Genomic DNA, 25,117 nt, shown 5'->3' on the forward strand with positions numbered 1-25,117 from the left:
GTGACCGCAAAATATCAAATAACAAATTAAAACAGTTAGAAGGTCACACTGAAAAATCAATGAGAAAAAAACTAAATGAAAATTCCAGCCAAGCTAGAACTTCCAATGAGTGACCTCCCAAACCTCCTGTAACAGAGGCACATGGGATATATGCAAATGACCCTTATGGACATCAGGTGTTTCAGCTATATGGCGATTATGATTGCCCATGACTTTTACATTTGAAGTCATTTTAATCAGCTTATAGCCTTGGACTTATCCGAAAGCTTCTTTGGACAATACCAGTTTTCCTATTAGCTAATAATACACTTAAAATGGGTTACTGTCTCTTGATCCATACAATTCTGACAGATCTTCAACTGTATAATTACGTTAGATAATACAAACTCCCAAAATGCGGTCATTTGTTTACTTTCCTTATGATCTAGATCCGTGATGTTTGCCCAGCTTCGTAGTACTTGAACGAGCAAACAGCTTCCTTTATTAAGATCCTTCACAAAAACGGTGGTTGTCAGGATATCTGAACATATTTGAAAGCCTCTTTTAATAGCACCTCCAACCACAGAAGCATATATTTTTCACACTTTAAACGTACTCATGAGTTGATAATGACTAACACAATTTTTTTTCGAGCGTTTTATTTACACTAAAATAAAAAAAGTTAGACTTCTAAATACTTGAAAAATGACGATGACCGGAGAACAATAATAAAACATAGAAAAAGTGTAGTCATTGCTCTCAAGAAATCGGGGACAAATAAAATTATCAGGAACACTTTAAAATATTAGTCTTATTAACTTCAGACATGGACAGAATATGAGAATGCGAATTAATATATTCTGAAATAAAATAACTCTATAACCAAGTTTGCGATGGATTAAGAGAGAATGAGTCAAAGGTTGAGTCAAAATCAGAGCCTGAAATGTTGTCAGAACGGAATACATTTTTATTTTTCACACTAACATAATAATATGTACTTGCTCAGGTAACGCTGGCAGTAGTATTTTTCTTAGGACTGAAATTTATTTCATTGTATTCGGTGATAGTGCACTTATCTCCGTGACCTTTTTCAGACCCACCCCGGGAGCTGTATTTGGTCAAGTGATATTTAAAAAAATGCGACTTTACTCAAAATATCAGTAAAGGTATATGCAGAGAGTGAATTCAGATATTTCCACATCTGCAGTCTCCAAACATCCAACAAACTGGTTTGAAATCACTAACATCTACCTCCATCCAACAAGAAAACACAACCTGCTATGATACTGTACTCATAAGCCAGCAGTATCAAAGACGCTGCTGACAGTACCTGAACTCATTTCTTACTGCTTGAGGAAGAAATATTTACACAATATTATTTAAATTACAACTATAAAAAACATGAACCACCTACAGATATGCACATCTACAGTAAACAATGACTAAATATACAATTCGGTAACATTTAAGTTAAAATAGCATTCTTACGTTATCAGCTCATTCACCTGCTTACATTTTGATTAAGATCTGACAAACATGTTATAAATACCGAATTCACATTTAGTTAGTTTGTAATCTTTTTATACGTCGACTTACTTGCCATTTTTTTAACGCAGCTAACGCCATACTAACCCACCAGCACGCGTAGTTAGAAAGTATGCAGAAGCTGTCGCACAGCGTTTATCTTCCTCCGACTACTGATTCTTTTGTGTTAGGAACTCGTAGTTTGCATCTTGTTTCTATTACGACATTCTGTATGCCGATGTCCTGCTAACCTTTAACCTCAGTATTTTAAGCTGCTTTGTTGTGTTTCGGTTTGTTAACATTTGCTAGGTTCAATGGAAATTAAGTAGCCCTTAAGAAGATGTTTTTTTTGTTTTGTTTTATGCACTAAATGCATATGTTCAATGTGCAACGTTAGTTCCTTCCCCGGTTGTTAGTTGCAGACCTTTATAACCGTTTTAAGTAGTTTTAATGTATATATGTCAGGTACTGTATGTTGCTTAGTACATTTATACATGTTGGAAGAGAAAAGAAGTGAGGAAAGTTGAACGAGTAAGTGAACTGTGGATTTTTTAACTAGAAATTAAAGTAATTGCATTGTGAGTGAATAGCATTTCGTTGCAATCTGGCTTATATTTTAACAATCAGCAAATTATGTTATATTAAGTTAAATTTGATGTGCTAAGCAGTCTTGATTTTACTGATTATAGGTTACACTTCAGCTGTACAGATGCAGTAAACTCCCAAACATCCTGTTTTGTCTTGGTGTATGTTATATACAATGTATGTATGAATAGCATAGATAATGTCATTTCTTTTCTATGTGCTTTTATACTTCTCGAGAATGCGTTTTGTGTTGACTTTATGTATGTTATTTGTAGTCCCCTTTATGTTTCTTTCACTGAAGGCTACTTAGAAGTGAACCTGTTTGCATTTATTATTTCAAGTAAAGGTTCAGTTTACACGCTGGCAATTAACTACTCATTCTAATGTCGTTTTTGAGAGCTTCGTTCATATTTTACGTCTCGCTTTACTTTTTGTGTCCCTATTTTATTTATCGTCATCACTTCTTACTGTACATAAGACATCCATAGTAGTATGGATCGCTAGATGGTTTTGTGAATGCGTCTGACAATTCTGCAAGACTGGAATGAAAGACTTGTGAACTTTTTTAACTTACAGCATTCGATGCAAAATTGGGAACAGTGGTGCATATTTATGTGTTGCCGTGAATATTAGTTCTACAGTAATTTACTAGTCTGTGGCTCTAGAACATATGTAACTGTCGACATTTTACCCAGCAAACACTTTGCTATTAATACATGCAGTGTTTCATTAAGATGCATCTTGCGAATATGAATAGATTTATAAGCAAGCTGCTTATGCAAGTGCATCATGCTGCGAACTGTATCTGTAGATTAAGACTGACATTTTGAACGGAAATTATTAACTAAGATAGGTAAAGCCGATGCTTAATAAAATGCTTAGGATTATTTTGTTGCTATCTGTTATAACGGTTGCCTGGAGATGGGGCATAAATACTGTGTTTGCTATATCACACATTATACAGTCTGTTAATGCTGTGTGGTTTAGCAAAGATGGAAACAAAACAAGCTTGTTGTAGATGTTACTCGTTTAAAATTGGGGAAAATATATTTATCCTTTTGTGATGTGAAAAAGTTACTGAGAATGAGAGAAGTAAGGGGCTTGTAGGACAATGAGTTACAGGGTGAATGATGCTCTGAATTTTTGAGGGATGGATAGATATTATGTAGGACAATGAGTTATAGGGTGAATGATGCTCTAAATTTTTGGGGGATGGATAGATATACATTGAGTGGTGTGCTACCTGTAAACAATGAAGACTATCGGAGGGAGTAGGACTGACAAGTGCATTTTCAATTTTAATTCTTGTAAGCAGCTGAGAATCCAGAAATACCATTTGTTTTACCAGATCTGATGGATGATGCCAGTTGTTCTGATAAGAGGAAAATACAGTAAACGCACTCCATAAAAATAAGAACAAAGCAAATAAATTAAGGCTTTGTAGTATGAAACATTGTTGAAGTAAAGCTGAGAGTCACTTGTAGTTCATGGAAATATGCATGTAGAAAATACTTAATAGTCCAAACTTTATCATCTTTAAAAGTATTTGACACTTTATTTAAGCAGTACTGCAAGCATGGCATGCATGTGCAGTCATACATCTGCTGCACTACAGAAAGGCCAAAGAAAGCTTGACTAAGAAGTAAACAAAGATAAATAAGTTGAGGCCTTTAGTTGAAATTAAAATAGGAGGAAGAGATTTGAGATTTATGCTAAAGGCATTGAATGGCTCTTCAAATTAGCCATTTTCTCTACAAAGTGGAAAAAATCAACAAAGGTCTTGCAGATAAAATTAAATTGCAGGGAGGAGAGAGTGGGTGTGAAAACCTAAGAAATGTAAACCAAATATTTGGATTGAAAGGGTTATTTAATAAATGGATTTTAACCAATAGAAATGCATTCTATTTTTTTAACGGTAACACATTCTTAATTAATGTCAATATTTATCTGATGGTCTGTGCAGTCCCTTTATTTTGGGTAAAATGTTTTAGAAAGTTGTGTATTTAAGAGAATGAAGGAAACTAAATGTAAAAATCCAAAAGAATTATCATAACAGTAATTTGCTGATGGGCAGTAAAGTGAATAGCATTCTTCAAAGATAAAACTTGTGAATATATTTTTAACAACCTAATATAATACTACAGTCTCCATAAAAATGTAGTTCAAGACTCATTAGCAATAGAACCAGGGATCTAAATGTGGTGCATCAAATAAGCAAAGCATGATGATTGTCATGCAAAGCTTACCCCTGCTCTGGAACAAACTTCCACTTCAAATAAGCAAAGCATGATGATTGTCATGCAAAGCTTACCCCTGCTCTGGAACAAACTTCCACTTCAAATTAAGTAGATGACACACTTTCTTCCTTTAAAATGAGTTGAGTAACTGGATGTTTATTCACAAATACATCCTGTTATGATTAGCTCTTGCCCTTTAAAAAAGGAGGTGGGGGTCTAAGCGTGGGTTTGGGTAAGGCATAAATGGACAGTGGGCCCAGTTCTTTGTATATTCTAAGATTCTGTGAATGCAGAAAGAATAGGTGCACCATTTAGGTGAAAACTGCTTTATTAAAGCTTATAACTTCTTTAAGACTTCAAAGCTGTAGATATATTTTATTTATTATTGATATCCAGGTAAATAGTTTTGTTTGGCAACCCTTTTCAGTTATGGCCACTCCACTTAAAAAAACTACCTGCAACCTGAAAACATTAACTGCCAACTGAAGCAAAACCCGATAGATAAATGGCTGTGAACATGCACCACCCCTGGTTAAACTGGTGCTAATATAGCTATATGAATTTGTACTATAATTCTATTCAGCACTAAAAGTAATGTACTAGTGTCACAACTGTACCCTTCTCTATAATAGCATCACCTTTCGTTGTGCTGCTTTTTGTCTTTATCATAAAAAATACATTCATATACAACCCATGTAGCTATTTAATCAAAACTGTAAATGATGTAGTTGGTGTCGAGAATGTCTGAATAATGGAACTGCTGCTTATGAATGTAACTGACTAACTAATGAAACAATATCTGTATAATATAACTTTTCTCCCCAGGGCACTGCTCAGTCAGGCTTTCTTGATAAAAAAAAATGTCAGTAAATAAATATGTAGAGGATGTATTAAAAATTCATATGTGAATTGTTTACTGAATAAAGTCTACAACCTACATCAAAAAGCAAAAAAAAAAAAAAAAATTCCAGTATGTGTTCTTAAAGCCAAAACCTTCACTCAAAGTGCAATCACTCATAGAAAATCTTAGTAGTATGGTACAAGTAATTGTAGCATAAGCAAATAGGAAAATCAAATGTATGATTTTCCTTCATCTATTCAGAGGTAGGTAATCCAATGCATTAGTGCCAAGAACTTGCACATGAACACATTTTTCTTGCCACTCCATTAGGAAACAGCAGGAGAAAGTATCCTGATTAGTAAGTTGGAGCCCTATTGTTTTTCAAACTCTGGTAAATTTGTAAGTTGATTAGTGACCAAGATACTCCATAATATGATATTATCCCAAGTATGATCTTCCCTGCAGAGTGCCTGCTCGGCAGTTTAACAACTTGCAAGAGTACAAGACATTTTTTTTGGTGCTCTGCTCAAAAGGTTGCATGTTCATGATCTAGTTCAACCTGCTTCCTACAAAATTTTAGAAATAAGCTGAGTACCAAGCAACACTCATTTTTAAGACGATCATACATTCACAAATGGTGGATAATTGCAGTATACTACCTAAGATTTGGACAAGTGAGCAAAAAAAAAAAAAAAAACATTACTGCACTTTTTTAACGCATAATGATCTATGTGTGAAATAGTTCCAGCTACAAAGTTTGCTAAAGGAAGAAATGGAAGTGAGGGCTTCCACTGTTCATTAGTTGGGATTTAAATTAAGCAAGTTTGGTAGGGTTCTTCATACCTTTTACAAGGAAATTCCAGCAACTGTAGCAAGTTTGAAAGCACATTTATGAGTAGTAAATGTAAAATCACGTCTTTGCAGAGTGTGGGTTCAATGAGATTGTGACCTTTGGAGTTGAGATGAATTTTAATTTATTTGCCAGAGTAGGGCAGTAGTCATGATTTCAATACTTAGAAACCTGGATACAGTTGTTGTTGTTGTTAGAAATGGACTTCTTTATGTAATAGGCAACTAGCTGGCCAGAGGCAGAAAGAAGTAATGGTGATCTTGTGGTTAAGGACATGAAACAAAACTGCATAACCTATTTAGAGTAGTCTGTAGCAGTATAGTGTTTTGCAAGAAGATCAATATTTTTAAGGGCAGGCATCATTATTTTGATTTTTGAAAATAGAATGTCTTCATTTATTTGTGCTATTAGATCTATTGTTGACCTTTTCAAATCATTTTCATCTGAGTTGGTGCTTAGAGTAGTTATTGTCTTGTGGTGATTATATAAATAAGTATTACATCTGGTCAGACCATAACATATTTATATAGAGGTATTTGATTATTTGAAAGATTTTTATTTAATTAAGAGGAGGAGAGATATTTTTGCAAGTTTTGAGTTAAGTAGACACAAATAAAATTATAGTGTTAAAGTAGAGAGATATCAGATTACAGTGTTATTCTCAGTTCTTGTCTGTTTTACAGATTTTCCAGACGGAGTTGCTCATTTGAAAGTTACTGTTTTAAGCTGTAAACTTTATTTACATTTGGTAACTGGGTAAAGCACAGTGGTCTGATGGACACTTTTCCAGGCACAACCTGGGCCAATTCAGATAATAAAACAGTAGTAAACAAGGCAGAGCAGTGTACAATAGCAATACAAAGCATAAGAGTAAAAAGCAAAAGTATTAATTTTGAAAAAGTCTTTACAGTAGACTGACTCACTAAACTGACTACAAATAACTTGTGCCATCAAAAATCAGCCTAAGATGGAGAACAGGAAGTCCCTTTAAGCAGAGTAAAAATTGTGAATTGGATAGTGATCAACAAAAAGGTTATGTTGATAAGTAGACAACATAGAAGCATGGAAAATGTAAGGAGAGGAAGGTAGTCGGGTGAAAAGATTTTGTAAGTAGGAAGCAGATGTTTTTGGGGATGTGAAAGTCAGTTCTGTGACAAGATTACTCCTATTAAGTTTTTTATTTTTTTACCATATACATAGCCATAGCATAAGCTAAAGGGAGTATAAACCTCTTCTTATCCTTCTTGGGTAAAGATCAATAGACTTTGTACACCAGGTAAATCTTCTGTAGACTGAGCTGTAGAAAAGTATGAATAAAGTTTTCCAAAAGGAAAACCTTAAGCATTTTGTCTTGTCTGTAATGTTCTTGTGTGTTTTTGTTTTTTTACATTGTAGCATTTTTTTACTTTGCTCAATATTAACCTTGAGATGTACCATATGTAGTATGAAGTGCCAGTTATAGCAGAGTAGTTTTGTTATGTATATATTTTGAGTTGGGTTATTGCTACTGTACAGCAGCCAAGATAATGGCAAATGTGTGTGTGATCATGCAATGTTTGGGATCATATCAAACTAAATTAGCCAGTTAAAATTTATTTGATTATACAAAAGGAAACTATAGATCAGTAAACCATTTTTGTGCCTTCTATTTTGTCAAGCTGTGTCAACCCTAGGATTTTGTGCCTTCTACATTGTCCATGTGTTTCAATCCTATAAGATCTAATCTTTTAACTTAAATTATGCAGCAGTGTAATTAAATTAGAATGAATTACATTTTCAGAGCTGTAGATTTCATTCTTTTATTCTCTGATTGCTTGTTTGTTTCAGTGTGAGTTGGCATTGCTGTCTCACAAAAACTGGTTCAACAGTTTAATTCATGGCTGGCCTCGTGCAGAGTTGGATGTCACTTTTTACCAGGTGCTCCATTTTCATGTTTTTTTTCAACAAATTTTTAATATAGTAATAGTAAGTCTAATTGGCTGAACTTATTTGGCTTGTCACTAGTACTTTTAGAGCGCTGTCAAACTATACTAATTATGTGCTTAAGGATGATTATTTGTAATTTCCAAAACATGCATGCAGCATTTAATAAAATATGGTTAGAAATATGATTGTTCTTTGTTTTTATTAATAGCGTGCAACTGTTAATAGATATAATCACACAGTCCCCTAATGGTTTAATAATCTAAAACAGTGAACATAAAGTGCAAACTGGACATCTCCATATTTAATGTTTCATTCTGAATAAAGCATTGAATAATATCACATCTTTCAACTGAGTTTTAAAATGTTATGGTTATAAATTATTGCTTGCACATCCTCCTTTGCTATTAAGACCAAATTTAACAGTGTTGTTGCTGTGAAATATTCAAATTTTTAGCATTTTATGCATAAATTTGGGGGTAAAATCTGCAGTGTAAACCACCTGCTTATTGCTAAATAAAAATCACTTAAGAAAACAGTATGCAGTGAACCTCTTAATTGAATTACTTCATTAACTGTTGGCGTAGTATCTTAAGTGTTTCTCTGTGTGCCGTTCTCTTGCAAATCCATCACTTAACCATGCAACATATAATGGTGCATTTTTAAATCAGTGAAGAAATTCTGACTTCTTCACATTATATATAGTTTGTCTACAATACATACTCTACATTAGAAAGATAATTTCTTTTAACATATTTTCTGCACACATATAAATTCCTTTGAGCATTATTTCTGTGTAGCCCAGTACCAAAACATGTACAGTCAACAATTTTTTTTAAACCAGAAAAATCATTAAATTCATATATGACTTGACATTTCAGTAGAACACTAATATTATTCATTGTTTTATGCAGGCTGCTGTATTAAATGTTTCCTATATTTTGAGTTTGCACTTCTCTGCTCAGCAGGTAGGACCAGTAGGAAACTGCATGGATGTGAAAATGAACATGTGTGTGGAATTAGGAAACTAAAGATAGTACTCTTTTGTAAATATGTTTCAGTAACTATTTTTTATTTCTGTAAATTTCATGTTTTACATGGTTTGTCTCTCTAGCTGAGAGGCATTGAGGGTCTTAATTTTGTAGACCTGGGAGTGCAAGACCAAATTAACTGTTGCTAATTATCCTGGATTTTGTATTAAAGCTTGTTTGAAATGTGACATTTAAAAGATATATATTTATAAATTGCATAAACATGTAATTGGTTTATTAAGGGCACAGTAAAGCTGTTTCAGCATTTTATGGTGTTTAGTAAAATAAGTTTTGAATATTTGTTTAACGGCCAGTTTTCATGCTCCCAAGTCATATTTTGGATTTTTTATGTTGTATAGTTTTATGTTGGTCCCATTTGTTCCTGTGGATTTGCTTCCAGGATGTTTTGGTTCTGTTCTGACTTTTTTTTGTATTGACAGCTGTTATTGGAGGTAGATAAAAGGCGAGGAATTAATGATTAACATTCTGTGTGTGCTCAGCACAGTAGGCTAAAATGGATTGTACAATTGTTTGGGAGTTTTAATATTTATTGTAGAAGTTTTTATTAGAACATATATTGAATAAAGTAGAGTCGATGACTGTGTTTACTGGTGGTCACGTGTGACATGATGAACATGTTATACAAGCGCAAGGGGGTTTTGTGTATTTATTCTGAAGAAGACCATTGTGTAGGACAGAAGAGCTAAATGTTTTTTAATAAAATAATTTTCACTTGCGAATTTCGACCAGGTTTTTTTTTTTCATTGCTAGAAGCTGGCAGTCTTCAGGTTCCACTGATATATTACATGAATTTAAGACCCCCCCTACAAACCTATTTATTTGAGTAATGAAGGATAGGAAATGCCACTTTAGTTAAAATGGAGATGTAATGATTGCCAGCCATTTTAGTCAAGTGTTGAATGATCTTGAATTGATGTTAAAAGTTTGGACTGTGTGCAGTGGCAAGGAGCAACTTTTGAGAGATGTTAAACTTTATCACATAAGAAAGGATCTATACATTCTTTAAAGGACCACATGAGTAAATTCTTACCCATCATTTTGTAGGAATGGAAAAAAGTGGTAGTGTTGGCCCGGAATGCATGTTCTTTGATTTTTTTTTTCTACGTGTTTGTGTGCCAGAGCCTTGTTCTCAAATTTTGCAAGTTAAAAAAATGCTTCATTGTAAAGTTTCCTGATGTTTCATCTGCCACCATGCAAAGTATATAAATGTACTTTGAGCAGTTTCTGCCACCATGCAAAATATATAAATGTACATTGAGCAGTTTCTGCTTATGGTAGTAGAACGGTAGCAATAGGTTTGTTTTGGATAAGTAGCTCAGTGGTACAGAAACAGCATTGTAATCAGGGTTGCCAGATTTGTTATGAGACAGGTAGGGACCAAAAAAAAAAAAAAAGTCCTTCACGCTAAGTGAATAAGTGAAGACCAAAAAAGTCTTTAATATGGAACATCACAAGTAGCACTGTTTTTGGCAATTTTTGATTGGCCCGTATGCCGGTATATGAGCCAATCAAAAAGACTGCATAGCGGACCCTCTTCTGTACAGTGTGGAACATCAGGCAGTTCCGCATTAAACAGAAGTAGCTCCATTTTGCAATTTTTTGATTGGCTTATATGCCGGCATACAGGCCAATCAAAAAACAAAGCAGAGGCTGTTTCACCGGGATTTTAACCGGCAGTGCGGGACTCTGAATCAGGCTGCTGATCCTGGGACAGTCCCGCTCATATAGGGATGTCTAGCAACCCTGGTTGTAACTAACTGAGAGTATTAAGGGTAATAAAGTACTATGTTTATAGTCATTGCTATGACAAGGACAGTTATTCTTCTTACTTGTGTTCCAGTTCTTTTCTTCCATCATTAAAAACAATTGTACTTGTTTCCATGCTCTTGCTATCTACCAGTCAACACCTTCATTTTTTTTTTAATAAGGTACCCAATGTCTGTGAATGCTATCAGGTATAACTGCAAGGTAGGAAAATCAGAAGTTGCAATTGCTGTGGTGAAATGCCATTAGCAACAAATGAGAAATATGCCCAGATAACTGCTGAGAAGAAATAGAGCAACAAAATACGCTCCTGGGCAGTTCCAGTAATAAGTTCAGTTAAGTGCCAGAGAAATTACATTCTGATGATAAAAGCTTGCAAATAGTTGGTCCCTTACTTTACTCATTAATCCAGATACGTGATTTTGTTGTTTGAATTATCAAATATGAGGTTTACCTTTGTGCCAAGCCCATTAATTAGTTTTATTGAAAAATACTGTGTTTGCATCTATTTGCACAGTACATGAATACAAGCCTTTTTTTGCAACAACGGTTATGTGAAATACTCTAAATAGTATAAAACTAGTACATTTCTTTTCTGTATCTCACCATGCTGTTGTGGGAGTTGAAAAATGAGCAAGGTTGAAGTTAAGGCAGTTTCTGAATGTTGTCATAATTGTTTTTAATATCCATGAAGAAAAAAGGAGATTAGATTACATTTGTTAGCTGGTAATGTTATAATTTATAAAGTTAGAAAAGGTGGCTTTCTTGTATTTGCATGGTGTCATACTGGTTCCATAATTGTTCTGCCTTTGCATAATACCTTAATAAGTTAGTATCCAAGTATGAAGTTTATTGCATCAAATGTCTGTTGCAGTCTATGTAAACTGAACTTCCAGTTATATGTCAAATGAGTCTAATAATTTTGTAGTGGGGTTTCCTAGTGTACTAATGTTTTGTTTCAGTAGTATGCATAAAGACAAACTGCATCCAACCATGTAACCTGTGCAGAAACAGTTTTTGTTTTTATACAGAACTACAGAGTTTTAGCAAAAATCCACACATACTTGTATACCATCTTATTTTAAAGATTTTGGTGGTTTTCATCAATAATGATTGTTTTTTTTAGTCCATTTCTACAGTGATTCTCACAGAAATAAGAATTGGAAAAGAATGGGGATTTGTCAGCGATGAAAACATATTGATTATACACATTAATAGTATATCCTCTTTGTTTAATGATTCCTCTTGGTGTGTTGAAGAGGACAACTGCTTGGGCTGCTTTAACTCCTAACTTTGATTCTAGTCTAGTTATATGGATTTAGATAGCTCTGTATTCTACATTTTATTGCGTTTATCTTTTTAATTACACTTTGCTCACTAGGTTAATCCCACTAGGTCAGTTCCCTCTTTAGGGATGACCAAATGTGGTATTCAGACTGACTAGGGAAAATTTGGCCAAGGCACCAGGGAACTTCTCCCTACTCCATTTGGTAATTGCTGTGGGTTGGTTGATTTTATGTTTTGATTGTTGTAAAACTGAAATGTGTATATTAATGCTAGGAATTTGAAGAATATTTTTAGAGCATAATGAGACTGTTGGATTTAGACCCAATAGATAAAAGGGACATTAGCTTACAACAGCTGCTCCACTTGTATTTGTTTCTAATCAGGGAGTCTTTGGAATCACCAATGATTTTATGTAGACTGCAGTACTAATGTTTAATGTTGTCCTTATTTCATGCCTGTTTTATTTGGGCAAATCATTAGACACCAGAATGAATGCATTTCTGAAAATTAGTTTGCAGTAAGGAAAATGTAATAAGAGCAGTACCCTTCAGTAAATGTTACCTTTTAAATCTTATGTTGAGGTTTTTAATCCTCTTGACGGTTGGTGAGTTGAACAATTTGATAGAGGTCTAGGAGTATCTGTGCAAAATCAAATTGAATTCCTCCAATAGCCATGGATAGGGTGATATTATCAAAGTTGAAAAACTGTTGAAACCTAGAGATTTGAAGCATTCATTTGTAAATTGTGTAAATAAGCAGATTTCTTGAAATCATTTAACATCTAAAGGAGATTTCTGTTGTATTTTTGATTTATTCAAGGTGATCTCACATGAAGGCTGTAGGTGAAACAAAATATGCATTATATGCCTCCCAATGAGCATAACTGATGCTTCTTAAGTTTTTGCATTTTAGTTCAGCCAGTATGATGCAAGTTTGAGGGGAGAAAATGCTTCTCATTTTATTTTGAGTAGTAGAATTAATATTTACTTGTTTAAATCAAGTAAATTATTGGCTAATTTTTATTCATTGCATTTTGTCATCTCTCCCATCTTTTTAATTTATGGATTATTTCAGAGAGTCCGCTGATATGTTGTATGGAGTTAGCTCAAGAAGCCAGGCATTCTGAACTGTTTGGGTTATGCAAAAGTTTTTCAGGGCACAGCTGGAAAGGTCCCCCCAATAAAATGACTGTAACAAAAAATAAATCCTAAGTGCAATACCATATACTGAGAGTTTTAGGTTAGAGAGATTCTTGTATACTGCACCTGTAAGTCACCTTCTCATTGGGTTTGTGTTCACATCACCATGGATAACTTGGTAATATATGTTCAGCAGGCACGTTATTGCTCACACATTTAAAGCTTTTTGCTTATGAATTGGAAGGAAGTCATTTTAGTCTATGGAACTTCTCGAAGTTGTTTTTACTGTTTTGGTATACTGTCTGTTTACTTGGCAACTAAGCATGCAGTGTGTAATCAGTGGGATTTGAAACTTTAGAAGTACACAGTGGAAGACAGTTTACGCAGTAGTATAAATGGAGAGCATATTTAATTTATTTTATTTTGTTAACTTGAGTAAGTGTACTAGTCAACTGTCCTTCTTTCACGGGTGACCCAGGAGAATTATCTGGTTAAATGAATGCTCAGTCAAATAATAGGCAAATTGAGGCTGAGGAAATCAAACCCTGAACTACAGGAAGCAGATCATTAATGGCTCATATCCTTACTTTCTGCACTAACTGCCAGTTTCAATACCTTTTAGAAGGTTATGCTTCTGCTCATGGTTCAGTCTTTCTGTCCTGTGGTGACTTGCTCTATACTTTGAGAGATTTTTTGGCTTTTCACTGTGGAGAAGCAGTTGTTGAGATTGCGTTGGATGGCAACATACAAGAGTGTCTGGATATTTTTGTCAAAAACTTAATTTGATTTATGATGCTTTGGAGGGAGGTGAAGTAATGATTTGTTTTGCTGTGTGACAGTCAAAATGGTAGAATGGACCGACTTCACAAAACAATGCTAGGGCGTTGCATCAGCAAAGCATTTGCCACTACCAGATCAGGTCAATATTGATTGAGATTTTTACATGAGAGACAGAAAATGTGCAGTGGAAGTTGTAACTAGGCAGAAGATATTGCTTAGGCTGCTAGGGAGTGTTTATCAGACAATAAGACTAGTCAGATCTGACTTGGCGTAGATGTTCTCGGTTTGTTGATGTGATGAGAGGGATTAAAGAGATGAAATTATCATGCCCTACAGTATTCGAAATAATTTGGAATGGAAAGGGAATGGCATTTGATGGTCTTGATGAAACTACCAGTGAGTGTCACAGCTGAATACAAAGAAAATGGAAAATGAAGTGAGAGAGACTGATGGAATGGGAAAACAGACAAGTTGGAGGTTGAACTCAACTGTGAAAAGATAGAAGTTTTTGTAAAAGAAGCACTGATACAGGATGGCCCTGATAGACTAGGGAGTTCAACATGAATTTGTAATGTAAGACAGAGTTTTCCTTTTCTTTTTTGGGCTGTGCAATAAAGAAACTGAATATGGTAGTGCTCTACTCGGATGAATAACTTGATTAAGCTGTGAATTTTACTGAGGGTATACTAAAATCATTTTTATTTCTGTTTATGTGCTTATATGTTTGAATCCTATCCTGATTAAACTATAGTAAAATGTTTCCATTGGAGGAGGTTTAAAAAGTTATGTTTTAACTTTAGTTAAATGGGTGGATAAATGATGTTTTAAATGTTGCTCAAAAAAGTTGTTTGTTTTGAAAATGGATTGTAAAAGTTTTGGAAGCTTAAACTAGCTGCATGCATGACTGTGGCAGAATGTAAGAGCTAACATGTTGGGTTGATGAAAATTATGTAACAGAAGAAGAGACCAGCTGAAAATTATGAATCATTGCAGATGTTTATTTTATGCTTTAGTTACTTTTTATAATCAAGGCATATTTATCACTTGGCAGTTTTTAGCTGTGTACCTTGGGGGTGTGCATGATTTGGGGAAATTTTAAATATTAGACCTGAAAAGATAATTTCAAGAATTAAAAAAAATATATGAATATGAAACAAAACAGTCACTCGTTGTTGTTGTTGTTGTTGTTGTTGTTGTTGTTGTTGTTGTTGGACAGTGAGTTGACTAAGCCATCCATCCACCCACAGCCCCTTTCCCCAATTTTGCACATGGGAGCAGGGTGTCACTTCAGCAGTGGCAATCAATTTGAACCAAGTTTTACACCACTGGGGGGTAGCCCTGGCATGGCTGTTCTTCCATACCGTACACTTGCATGCATACTCACACTTATGGCCAGGTTAGAGTGTCCAATCCACCTACTGCATACATGCCTTTTAGAACATGGAAGGAAACCAAATACCTGAAAGAAACCCAGTCGAACACAGGGGGACATGCAAACTCCGGACAAAAGGCATCCCACCCGAGAATTGAACTAGAGAACCTCTTGCTGTGAGGAGACATCTCTAGCCACTGTGCCATTGACTTGAATTGCTGAAGCCACTGTGATTTAATATGGTTGATGTTCTAGCACTGTAATGACTGGTGAAAATATTTTGCATCAATTAAAATGAAGCTGTGTGTGGACAGTAAGTTTATTATTTGTACAGGGAGTAGACTGACTAGGAAATAAGGTTTATTAAACAGTGGTGGTGCTGCGGTAGCGTTGTCGCTTCACATTAAGACGCTGTCCGGTTCGATTCTTAGCTAGAGCGTCTTCTGCATGGAGACATGTGTGAATGGGCATACCTTCGTTGAAGGCTGTGCGTCAGGGCTGGTAACTCGGCATGTAAAAATCAACTACCAATCATTAGCGGACCGGAATTCCGCTGTGGTGACCCCTAACCGGGAAAAGACGAAAGACACAAACAAATTGAAAGTAGGAGATTCCTGACTCTCTTACAAACAGATTGAATTTAAATGTATCTAATAACTATTGCAGTGTTGCTATATTTTTGCTTTAGATGCAAGGTGATTAAATTCCAGCCTGTGTCCACTTACGTTCAAGGCAAAAAGAGAGAAGGCTGTACAGTGAGACAGTCCACTAAATCTGGGGCTTTAGCCAGAGCTATTCAGCTGGGGAGCTGAAAAGAACTCAAGGGAGCCCATTTTGAATGGCTGAAGTAGTATCTGAGAATGGAAGAGGTTCCCACTGACTGCTAATTGTTTAGAAAAACAATATAATTTGCATTTGGGTTAACTGCTGAGTTTGAGCTATTAGAAATCCGGTTACTCGAAGAGAAGACCTGGATTTTGGTTGAAGAATATTGGGAGTAAGAGAAATTTAGATTAGTGAATCTTTGTAGGCTGAGATTTGGGACTCATTGCTACCAAATGGAAAGGTAAAGTAAAACATTTTTAAGTACGAGATTTGCATTGCATAAAAAAGAAGGCTGATTATGTTCTGCAGAAAGCTCACTTATTTTCAGTAAAGATGCCTTTCAGAACTCTTAGTTTGTTTGTAGAATATATTTAATGCACTTGGAATACTACTGAAGAGGAGCTTAAGTTTTGTTTTCTTGACAAATATTGCATAATTTAATAGAATATGGTTTTACAATCAGAATTAAGAAATGGTTACAAAATGCATATGGCCGTGTATATTTAAAATCGGTGGTGAAAGGTCATATAGGTAGGATGCTGCAGTTCATAAAAACGACAGATTGGGTTTTCCTCTAACTTTTTTTGTTATGTTGACAATGCTGTATTAAGAAGTAATACTTAAAGTGAAGTAACTTTGGTGTGTGCAAGTAGTTAAAATGCCTTTAGAAGATAATTGATTTGTCTAAAAAGAATTGTGGTTTGAATGAAGGATGTTGTGGTGTGTAGCAGATATACCTTTGTAATTTTTCTGAGTGGAATTTGTGGCAAATGAAGTAAGACATAGTGTGGAAACTGTTTAAAATGGAAAAATCATTTGTGACAACAATATGTGTATTTTAAGTGTACACATGCAGGAGTGATCTGTTGTATTTGAGTATAATGAGCAAAGTTTGCATGCCCACAGATGAGTTGGAGACAAAGTTATATGTCTGTATCCGTAGTTTGGGGAAATGGATTAAACTTTTTTTTTTTTTTTTTTTTTTATGGAGGAACACACAAATGCAAAATGGAGTTCTACAGGTAATGCAAACCGTCTTATTTGGTTTTATTTTTCATTATACATTTGTACAATAAATATTGAATGAAAAAGCCAAGAGTAAGACTGGGCAACTTGTGTTAAGAAATAGTTTTGAAGGCATTCATCAAAATTACAAAAAAGGAAGGGCAAAGAATTTGGAGAATTGACAAAGAACAAATATCTTAATAAGATGTCTTCAGATCCAGCTCTGGAGCTGTTGCACATCAACAAGTGAACATTGCAGCACAGAACCTGCCGGAGGGACCGATATGTGTCTCAAAGGATCCCCATGCTATAGAATAAGCTTCCCAGTTATATGAAGCAGAGTTAATCACTGGCCCTGTTCAAAAGAAACTTTGATCATTGGCTGGGAAAAAGCAAATTAACTATGGCCTGCCCCCCCCCCCCCCATGTCTGTTATGGACAGAGGTTGACAGGAAGTAAACTAATCCCATCTAACATGCGCCCTCCCACACACAGTCATAACCCTTAGCTTCATCCTTAATAACATACCTCACCATACAGATTTCCAAGGAACTTTGGGACAAAACTGGGTAGGGTTGCATGGCTAGGCTTCTAAAGACCCTGGTGGCTGTTAGTCTAGTTATGAACCTATATTAAAAAGTTGCACAGTAGAGAGTTATGTAAAGAACCTAAAGCTAAGAATGTATGCTATTTGAAAATACCTCTGTTGAACTAGAATGGGAAGGATTATTCTGATATTTCAGAGGCAACTGGAAAACCATACGTTTTTCCTTTTGAAGACTGTTAATCAGATATTTGAAGGAGCAAGTATTTATTTTTATTTTACATTTGTTTACCGGGAAGGTCGGACTGGACAGAGCTGTCCGTTTTCAGCGGAGGCCCGGGGAGAAAAGCTCCAAAACAACTGCTAACATAAGATATTTATACATTCAGCTATAAAAATATAGCAGACAATAACATATGATTACATAAGATATGTACATAAGCATAGTGGTTTACAACTACTATAAATATGTATGTATGTACTATAATATATATAACATGATACATATAATATATAAAATGTATATATAATATAGTGTGTGTGTATGTATGTGTGTGTGTGTGTGTGTATATATATATATATATATATATATATATATATATATATGCATATATATATAATGTGTGTGTGTGTATATATATATATATATATATATATATATATATATATATATATATATATATGTATATGTATGTATGTATGTATGTATATATATATATATATATATATATATATATATATATATATATATAAAATATATGTAATTATATAATATAATCACAGCCCTTAAGGCAAAATAACATACCTAACACACTAGTAATAGGTGACTCTATAGTCAGGCACACTGACATCCCACTCACTAGGCTGGACAAGCAGAAGGTTACTGTTGGCTGCCTGTCGGAGCCAGAATCCACCACATAACACAAACATTTGGGTCACTCCAGAACAAGTACAAATATGACTCTGTCATTGTTCATGTTGGTGTGAATGACCTGAGACGTACCTCCCTGGACTACATGAAAAGAGACATGGAAGAGCTCTCTAATCATGCAGCCCAGGCTGTTATGACCGTGACTAGTATCCTGCCCTCACCAAGAATTATACCCCAGTATGAAGAAAAAATTATCAATTTCAACAATTGGCTAAGCTTCTGATGTCATTCAAAGGGGATCCAGTGTCTGTCAGCCTGGGACGACATGCTGAACAAGCTGAGTCGCTTCGCAAGAGACTGCTTGCACCTGTCACCCCTAGGCTTTCAAATACTGGCCAAGGCTCATGCTGCCCCCATAGTGCCTTTTTTAGCCAAGGCTCAAAAGTCAAACCCACCTCCGTAAACAGCACAATTAACAAAAAACTGAGGGTTATGTTACTCCACGCCAGGCGTTTAATCTCAAAATGCACACGTTCGAAGCATTCCACAGTATGGAGAACATTGACATCTGTGCAGTAACTGAAACCTGGTTCAAGGCTCCAGAGAGCACACCAGCACTACCGGGCTACAACTCATACCACATGTTTCGGCCACAGAACATGGACCGAAACACAAAAGGAGGGGGTGTATCGTGGCACAGCATGATACCTCTGAGATAATCCATGTGCAACTAACATCGGGCAAATCTGCAGTGCAAATTGTGGCCTGCTACAGATCGCCCTCTATGACCCAGGACCACCACTCCACCTTTCTGGAGACACTGGAAAACATGAAGGTTTTACCGAACACCCTGATATTCGTGAATTTTAATTACTCTACCATTCACTGGGAAAACTACTAGAGTACAATTCCCAGGTCCAGCGCTTCCTGGAATTCATCAATTCAAGTGCCCTGGATCAGCTGGTAAACTCCCCCTACCAGAGGTGAAAACATATTGGACCTGGTCATCACCAACATGGGCGACAGGTGTTCCACACTGGAGGTCAACCCGTCACTAGTTAGGTCAGACCATAAACTAATCACTCTGGATGTCCACACCCCACCACCACCCCCAACTAAGGAAACCACAGTAAAAAACTTTTCTAAAGCAAACTTCGCCTTACTTAAGACAGAGGTGATAGGTTTCACAGCTCCCACGCTAAAGGATAACACTGCCCAAGATGCAGAAACCTTTACAAATGCACTCTATGAGCACCTACAAGGATGCATGGATTGTGCCATCCCTAGCAAAACCAAGACTCACTCCGCTAAGAGAAGGAAACCAGTTTGGTGGATCCCTGCAATAAGCAGGCTATACAATAGAAGGAGGAAACTAGTTCAGAAAAAAAGCAAATCCCAAGAAGGAAAGACATCCCTCATCAGTATCCGTAAAAAACTAAGGTCCCTCATGAAACATCCAAGGCTAACTTCTAAATAAAAATAGCCAAGGATTCAAAAGATAACCACAAAGCCTTCTTTAGCTATGTTAAGAATCTAAGTGGCAACTCGCAGATATGCACTGAACTAGTGGAAAATAGCACAAAATATACGGAACCTACTGATATTGTCAACATCCTGGCAGATAGATTCAGTGCAAACGTCACCCCCCTCTCGCCTCCAAAAGGGCCCACAACAATTCCGGAAAAGTGTAGTGTCCCAAAAATCACAGACACACAGGTGAAAACAGCCCTTTCAAAAGCCAAAAACACAGCGTCAATGGGACCAGATGGTGTCCAAGGCTGCGTCTTGCACAAACTGCAGAACGAACTAACCCCCCACCTAAACACGCTGTTCAACTTCAGCCTCTCCGCAGGCTACATGCCCATAGAATGGTGCACAGCAACGGTTATTCCTCACCACAAAGGAGGGGCCACAACTAACCCTGGTAACTATCGCCCTGTAAGCCTGACTAGCCTGATCTGCAAGGCTATGGAGCGCATCATCATGAAACTCCTTAACAAAGACATTGGGAACCTCCAAACACTTGACCTGACCCAGTTCGGCTTTAAGGGCAGATCATGCCTACTAAACCTGGTTGATTTCTTCGAGACAGCCACCAAGGCCATAGACAAGAGAAAGGTGGTTCACACAGCTTACCTTGACCTCGCCAAGGCTTTCAACACCATTCCCCACTCTGGTATTACAGAAAAACTCACCAGCCTGAACATAAACCCCTACGTCACGAGATGGGTTGCCAACTGGCTTACAGACAGAACTCACACGGTAAGAATAGCAGGCTCTAGGTCCAACTCTAAACCAGTCACAAGTTGTGTCCCGCAAGGCTCAGACCTGGGAACCCTACTGTTCGGCATATACTTCTCAGAAGTACAGGCAAACACAGGAGGACTATGGCTATCCAAGTTTGCCGATGACTGCAAACTGGGAGCCATAACTGACTCTCCAGCTGACATGGACATCCTCCAAAAGGGTTTTACTGAGACTGACACCTGATGTCAAAGTCATAGTCTTAAGCTAAATGCAAAAAAATGCATAGTTATCCCATTTGGGAAAAACAAAACACCCACGAATTACCACATAGGTGGCAGCCACCTTAATACAGAAGAGGTAATAAGAGATCTGGGGACCCTGACAATCATATTGCCAAAGTAGTTAAGAAATCCTTCTGTGTGGCCCATCTAATTACTAAAGGGTTCGCATCTAGAAATAAAGAGGTTATAGTTCCCCTCTACTTGTCACTCATTAGACCCATCATAGAGTACAGTGCCCCATTTGGGATGTACCTCACAAGACACTTCCAACAGCTGGAAAGACCACAAAAGTACCTCACCAAGAGGATTACTGGCCTCAAACATATGTCCTATGCAGCCCGACTGAAAAAACTCTGGTTGTACTCAGTGGCATATTGCTTACTCAGAGGTGATCTCTGCCTGATTTACAAAGCCATGTCCAACTCAGAATTGATGGACATGCTTCACCTAAAGAAATCCAAGTCACTGCGAGCCACGCGCTTTAGTGAGCTAAACCTCGCCACAACAATAAGTAGAACATGCTGGAGGGATAGATTCCGGTCACAGAGACTCCCCATGCTTTGGAACAAAATTCCAAATTAAATCAGGCAGAGCCCCTCACTAACACTCAAGAGAAACCTTGACGAGTGGATGGGTAACAGAAAATACACCCCTGGGCTCACTTAATTGGCTCTGCTTGACAGAGTATCAGTTAATTAACCAATGGGGCGGCAAAAGCCAACACACTCTGGCTAGGCTTATAAATGCCCTCGGGCATTGAACCTGTAATACATATAATATACGTATAAATACTATACAAGGTAAAAGTTAAGGACTGTGGGATGTATAAGGTTGTTTTTTAATTCAAAAGATTAACTAGTTTAGGGTGACCTTTCAAACTGAATAGAAAAGGTGGTTAGGAAATATAATTTCAGGTGTTGAATGATACTGTTTATCAGATGTATGAAGATAATATGCTGAGTGAAGTACATCAAACTTGATATGGCAAATAAGACTCCCTACAATAAAATCATACTTGCTACTGTACTATTATTATTGTTATCAGGAAGTAATGTAATGATTGTGGGTACTTAATTGAGAATTGTTCAGTAGATACATAAGACAGTTCTCCGATAATTTTTTTACACTTGGGCTTGATCCTGTCTTAAAAAATGTCTGAAAGTCATCAGCATTTTAAATGAGAAGATGGCCTCACCATTTGAGAAAGTGTTCTAAAAGATTATAATTTACACATTTTCCTCTTATAAGCTGACATTTCTAGCCCTGCTTAGTGTTTTCTATATTAGCCAAATATTTATTTAATTTGGTACATTTATCACTTTATTTTCAAGTGCATCTCAGGCTTCTTGTGAATTGCAATATTTGTGTGTACTTTCCCTTCCGAAATTCAGTTTCTCTTTGCTGACTATGAACTTCATATTGTAGTAACTCTCGACACTGATAATTTTTAACTCTAAAAATACCCAACCTCCTTGTATAAGCTTATTCCTTTTTGTCAGTCTCAGATTACCTTTCTCTTATAACTACAACATTGCCAGCTCTGTGATGCTTTGCAAATTTGTATTTATTTATTGCTTTGAGTGTTTGCAATCCTTTCCATTTAAATTTACAGTGAGAGTAGTTGCAAAACTTCGGTAAACCCCCCCCCCCCCCCACCCAAAGTCCATTGTGTGGCCAATTGTGTCATTGCAGTTCCTCGTATTTATAAATAATCTGATGTTCCAAATGCAGGAACAATTATGGTTGTGCATTACTTTACGTGCTGCACCAGTGTGCATTGAGTCATTGTCTGTTCTCAAGACTGCATCCTCCTCCTTCTTTATTTTTCTTTTTTTTTTTTAAATGCACATTTTGCTTCAGCTGCTTATTTTTTACCCACAGTTTATTTTCAGCACTACTTTACCTTGTTTCTTTTAGGATCACTGCTGTTTGTGGTGCTAAATTATGTCATCGGTAACTTCATTAGTCTCATAACTGCCACTGCATTGCATATTCTTTCTGCAGCGAAGCCTTTAGAATTTTCTCAGCATTCAAGATGAAACACAGTTGTTCTGCTACATGTCTTGCTGATTTTTCTCAAGTTCCTGTTGTCACTATTTTAAGGTAAGTACCCCCACGGTTTTTGTTCTCCCAGGTTTTCTTCCAATTTAGTTCAATTAGCCTTGCTTTGCTGCTGTTAAGTTGGAGAAATGTTAGTCTGTGCTTTCCTTTCAAGCCATGTGCAGATCGGAAACTTTTCCACAGTATGTTATTGATTTATTATGCCTTTCTTTTTTGCATTATGTGCCCTCTTCTCTCAAACTTGTACTGTATGTAGTAAAACTTTTTTTATAATGGGAATATGCATCCGTGGGTACTGAACTTAACTGCTGTATTGTGATACCATTCTTAATTGTAAGAGTCCAGCCTAAGAAACAAAATAATTTTTTTTTATCTGTCTCTGGGATTTCCAGATTGTTGTGGTGAATGTATGCACCAATAAGGTGTTTTTAATGTGTAGTCTTAAATGTTTTTTAGTAGCAATACAAGCTTTTTTCCCTGAAATGTATTGCAGTAAATCACAAGCAAGCATTAGATGCAAGAGTAGTTTTAATGCATGTGAAAGTTTAACACCAAGTAGTTCTTTAATGTTTGGCACCGCTTCCATTTGGCTTTCCCTAAAGTACCGTAAGCAATTTATCAATAATTCACAACTGTTGGTGGTTAATGCTGTGTTTGCCCATGGTTGACATGATTTGATTGCAAGGGTGACACCTGACTGATCAAACTATGCCAGCACTGGGTAAATCTATCATTATCCACAACTAGGTGTGGATTATTGCAGTTATACAGATAAATTATTTAGAAAAAAATCATACCTTTTCTAAATGCCATTCTTTAAATGACTTTAGTGTTGTTCCACCAGTTTTTCTGTATGGGGATGTTGAGGCTAAATACTGCTAATATGCTAAGCATTTATATTCCAGCATCTGCAGCATGCCCAACACTTGAACGTTCCATTCCAAAAGGTTGAATTGTCTGTGTGCTTCCTTCATGACTCAGTGACATGGGTAGAATCTCTCCCAGCAGGCTTTGTTTCTCAGGAGATTTGGAAAGAAAAAAAAATGCATAAGCATTAGATGGTGCAGTTCATTTCTACAGTCAAGGAACTGTGTTGCAATACCAACAGAACCTACCTTTTAGAAACACTTAAACACAGTTAATTGTGTAAGTGAACTGTACCATCTAATACTGGTGTCTCTCTCTTATTTTTTTATTTATTTATTTTTTAACTTGAGTAAAGATGGTGACTGATAGAAATCTTCCTTCTTCCACAATAGAACATGAAGCACTGCAGTCTGCAAACATAGAAACTGATATTCAGTGTTCATGCTGAAGCAAAAAAAAAAAAGTCTGCGATATTTACGGCTCTTGATTCTTGAATGAATTGGGCATGACCTCTTGTTTTTGTTTGTTTGTTTATTTTATATTTGTTTACTGTTGTCAGATTGAAAGAAACAACTAGATAAGAAAGAAATGTGGAGTATATGAAATCTAAATGTTTATTGAAGGTTGCTGATGTGTTAGCAGTAGTATACAGAAAAACGTAATGTTAGTGTATTACAATTGATTGCTCACTAGATAATTAAGATGGTCATAAAATTTGAAAAAAAAAAAAAGTAAAAGCCAGATTTAGCTAAAGGAATGCAGTGTATCAAAGATATGAGTGGTGGAATGATAAACAAAGGAAGGTATAAAAAAAAAATTGAGTAGCCAAATGTTGTCTTTCATCTTTTCCCGGTTAAGGGTCGCCACAGCGGAACTCCGGTCCGCTAATGATTGGCAGTAAATTTTTACGAATGCCAAGGTGCCAGCTCGACGTTCAACCTTCAACAAAGGCACGCCCATTTACGCATGTCTTTCGAACGCCCACCCAACCGCGGGGAGGGCATGCAGACTCCACACAGAAGGCACTCCCCGTACTCCAGCCGAGAATCGAACGGGAGAACCTCTTGCTGTGAGGCAACAACG

At 36.3% G+C, this 25,117-nt stretch overlaps 2 protein-coding genes across 6 annotated transcripts in view; one reads left to right on the forward strand and one right to left on the reverse strand.

The window, feature by feature from the left end:
- The window catches only part of ACADSB (acyl-CoA dehydrogenase short/branched chain), a gene marked incomplete in the record, with an annotated part of 895,069 nt that extends 893,418 nt beyond the window's left edge, over window positions 1-1,651 (reverse strand). The window contains 1 exon segment of the mRNA XM_044056031.1: window positions 1,576-1,651. Coding sequence (XP_043911966.1) covers window positions 1,576-1,605 — 30 coding nt within the window.
- A 39-nt stretch (window positions 1,652-1,690) lies between these two features.
- Window positions 1,691-25,117, forward strand: part of IKZF5 (IKAROS family zinc finger 5) — a 282,876-nt gene continuing 259,449 nt past the window's right edge. For 3 of the 5 annotated variants that reach the window (XM_044056027.1, XM_044056025.1, XM_044056029.1), the window contains exon 1: window positions 1,692-2,034. The gene's annotated coding sequence lies outside the window, so the exon portion shown is untranslated. Of the gene's footprint in view, window positions 2,035-7,843; window positions 7,934-25,117 lie in introns of all 5 variants that reach the window. The other 2 variants (XM_044056026.1, XM_044056030.1) reach the window with 2 other exon arrangements.

The sequence above is a fragment of the Protopterus annectens genome, chromosome 14.part0 (assembly GCF_019279795.1).
Source record: "Protopterus annectens isolate FY-2018-M chromosome 14.part0, PAN1.0, whole genome shotgun sequence".
Taxonomy (NCBI): domain Eukaryota; kingdom Metazoa; phylum Chordata; order Ceratodontiformes; family Protopteridae; genus Protopterus; species Protopterus annectens.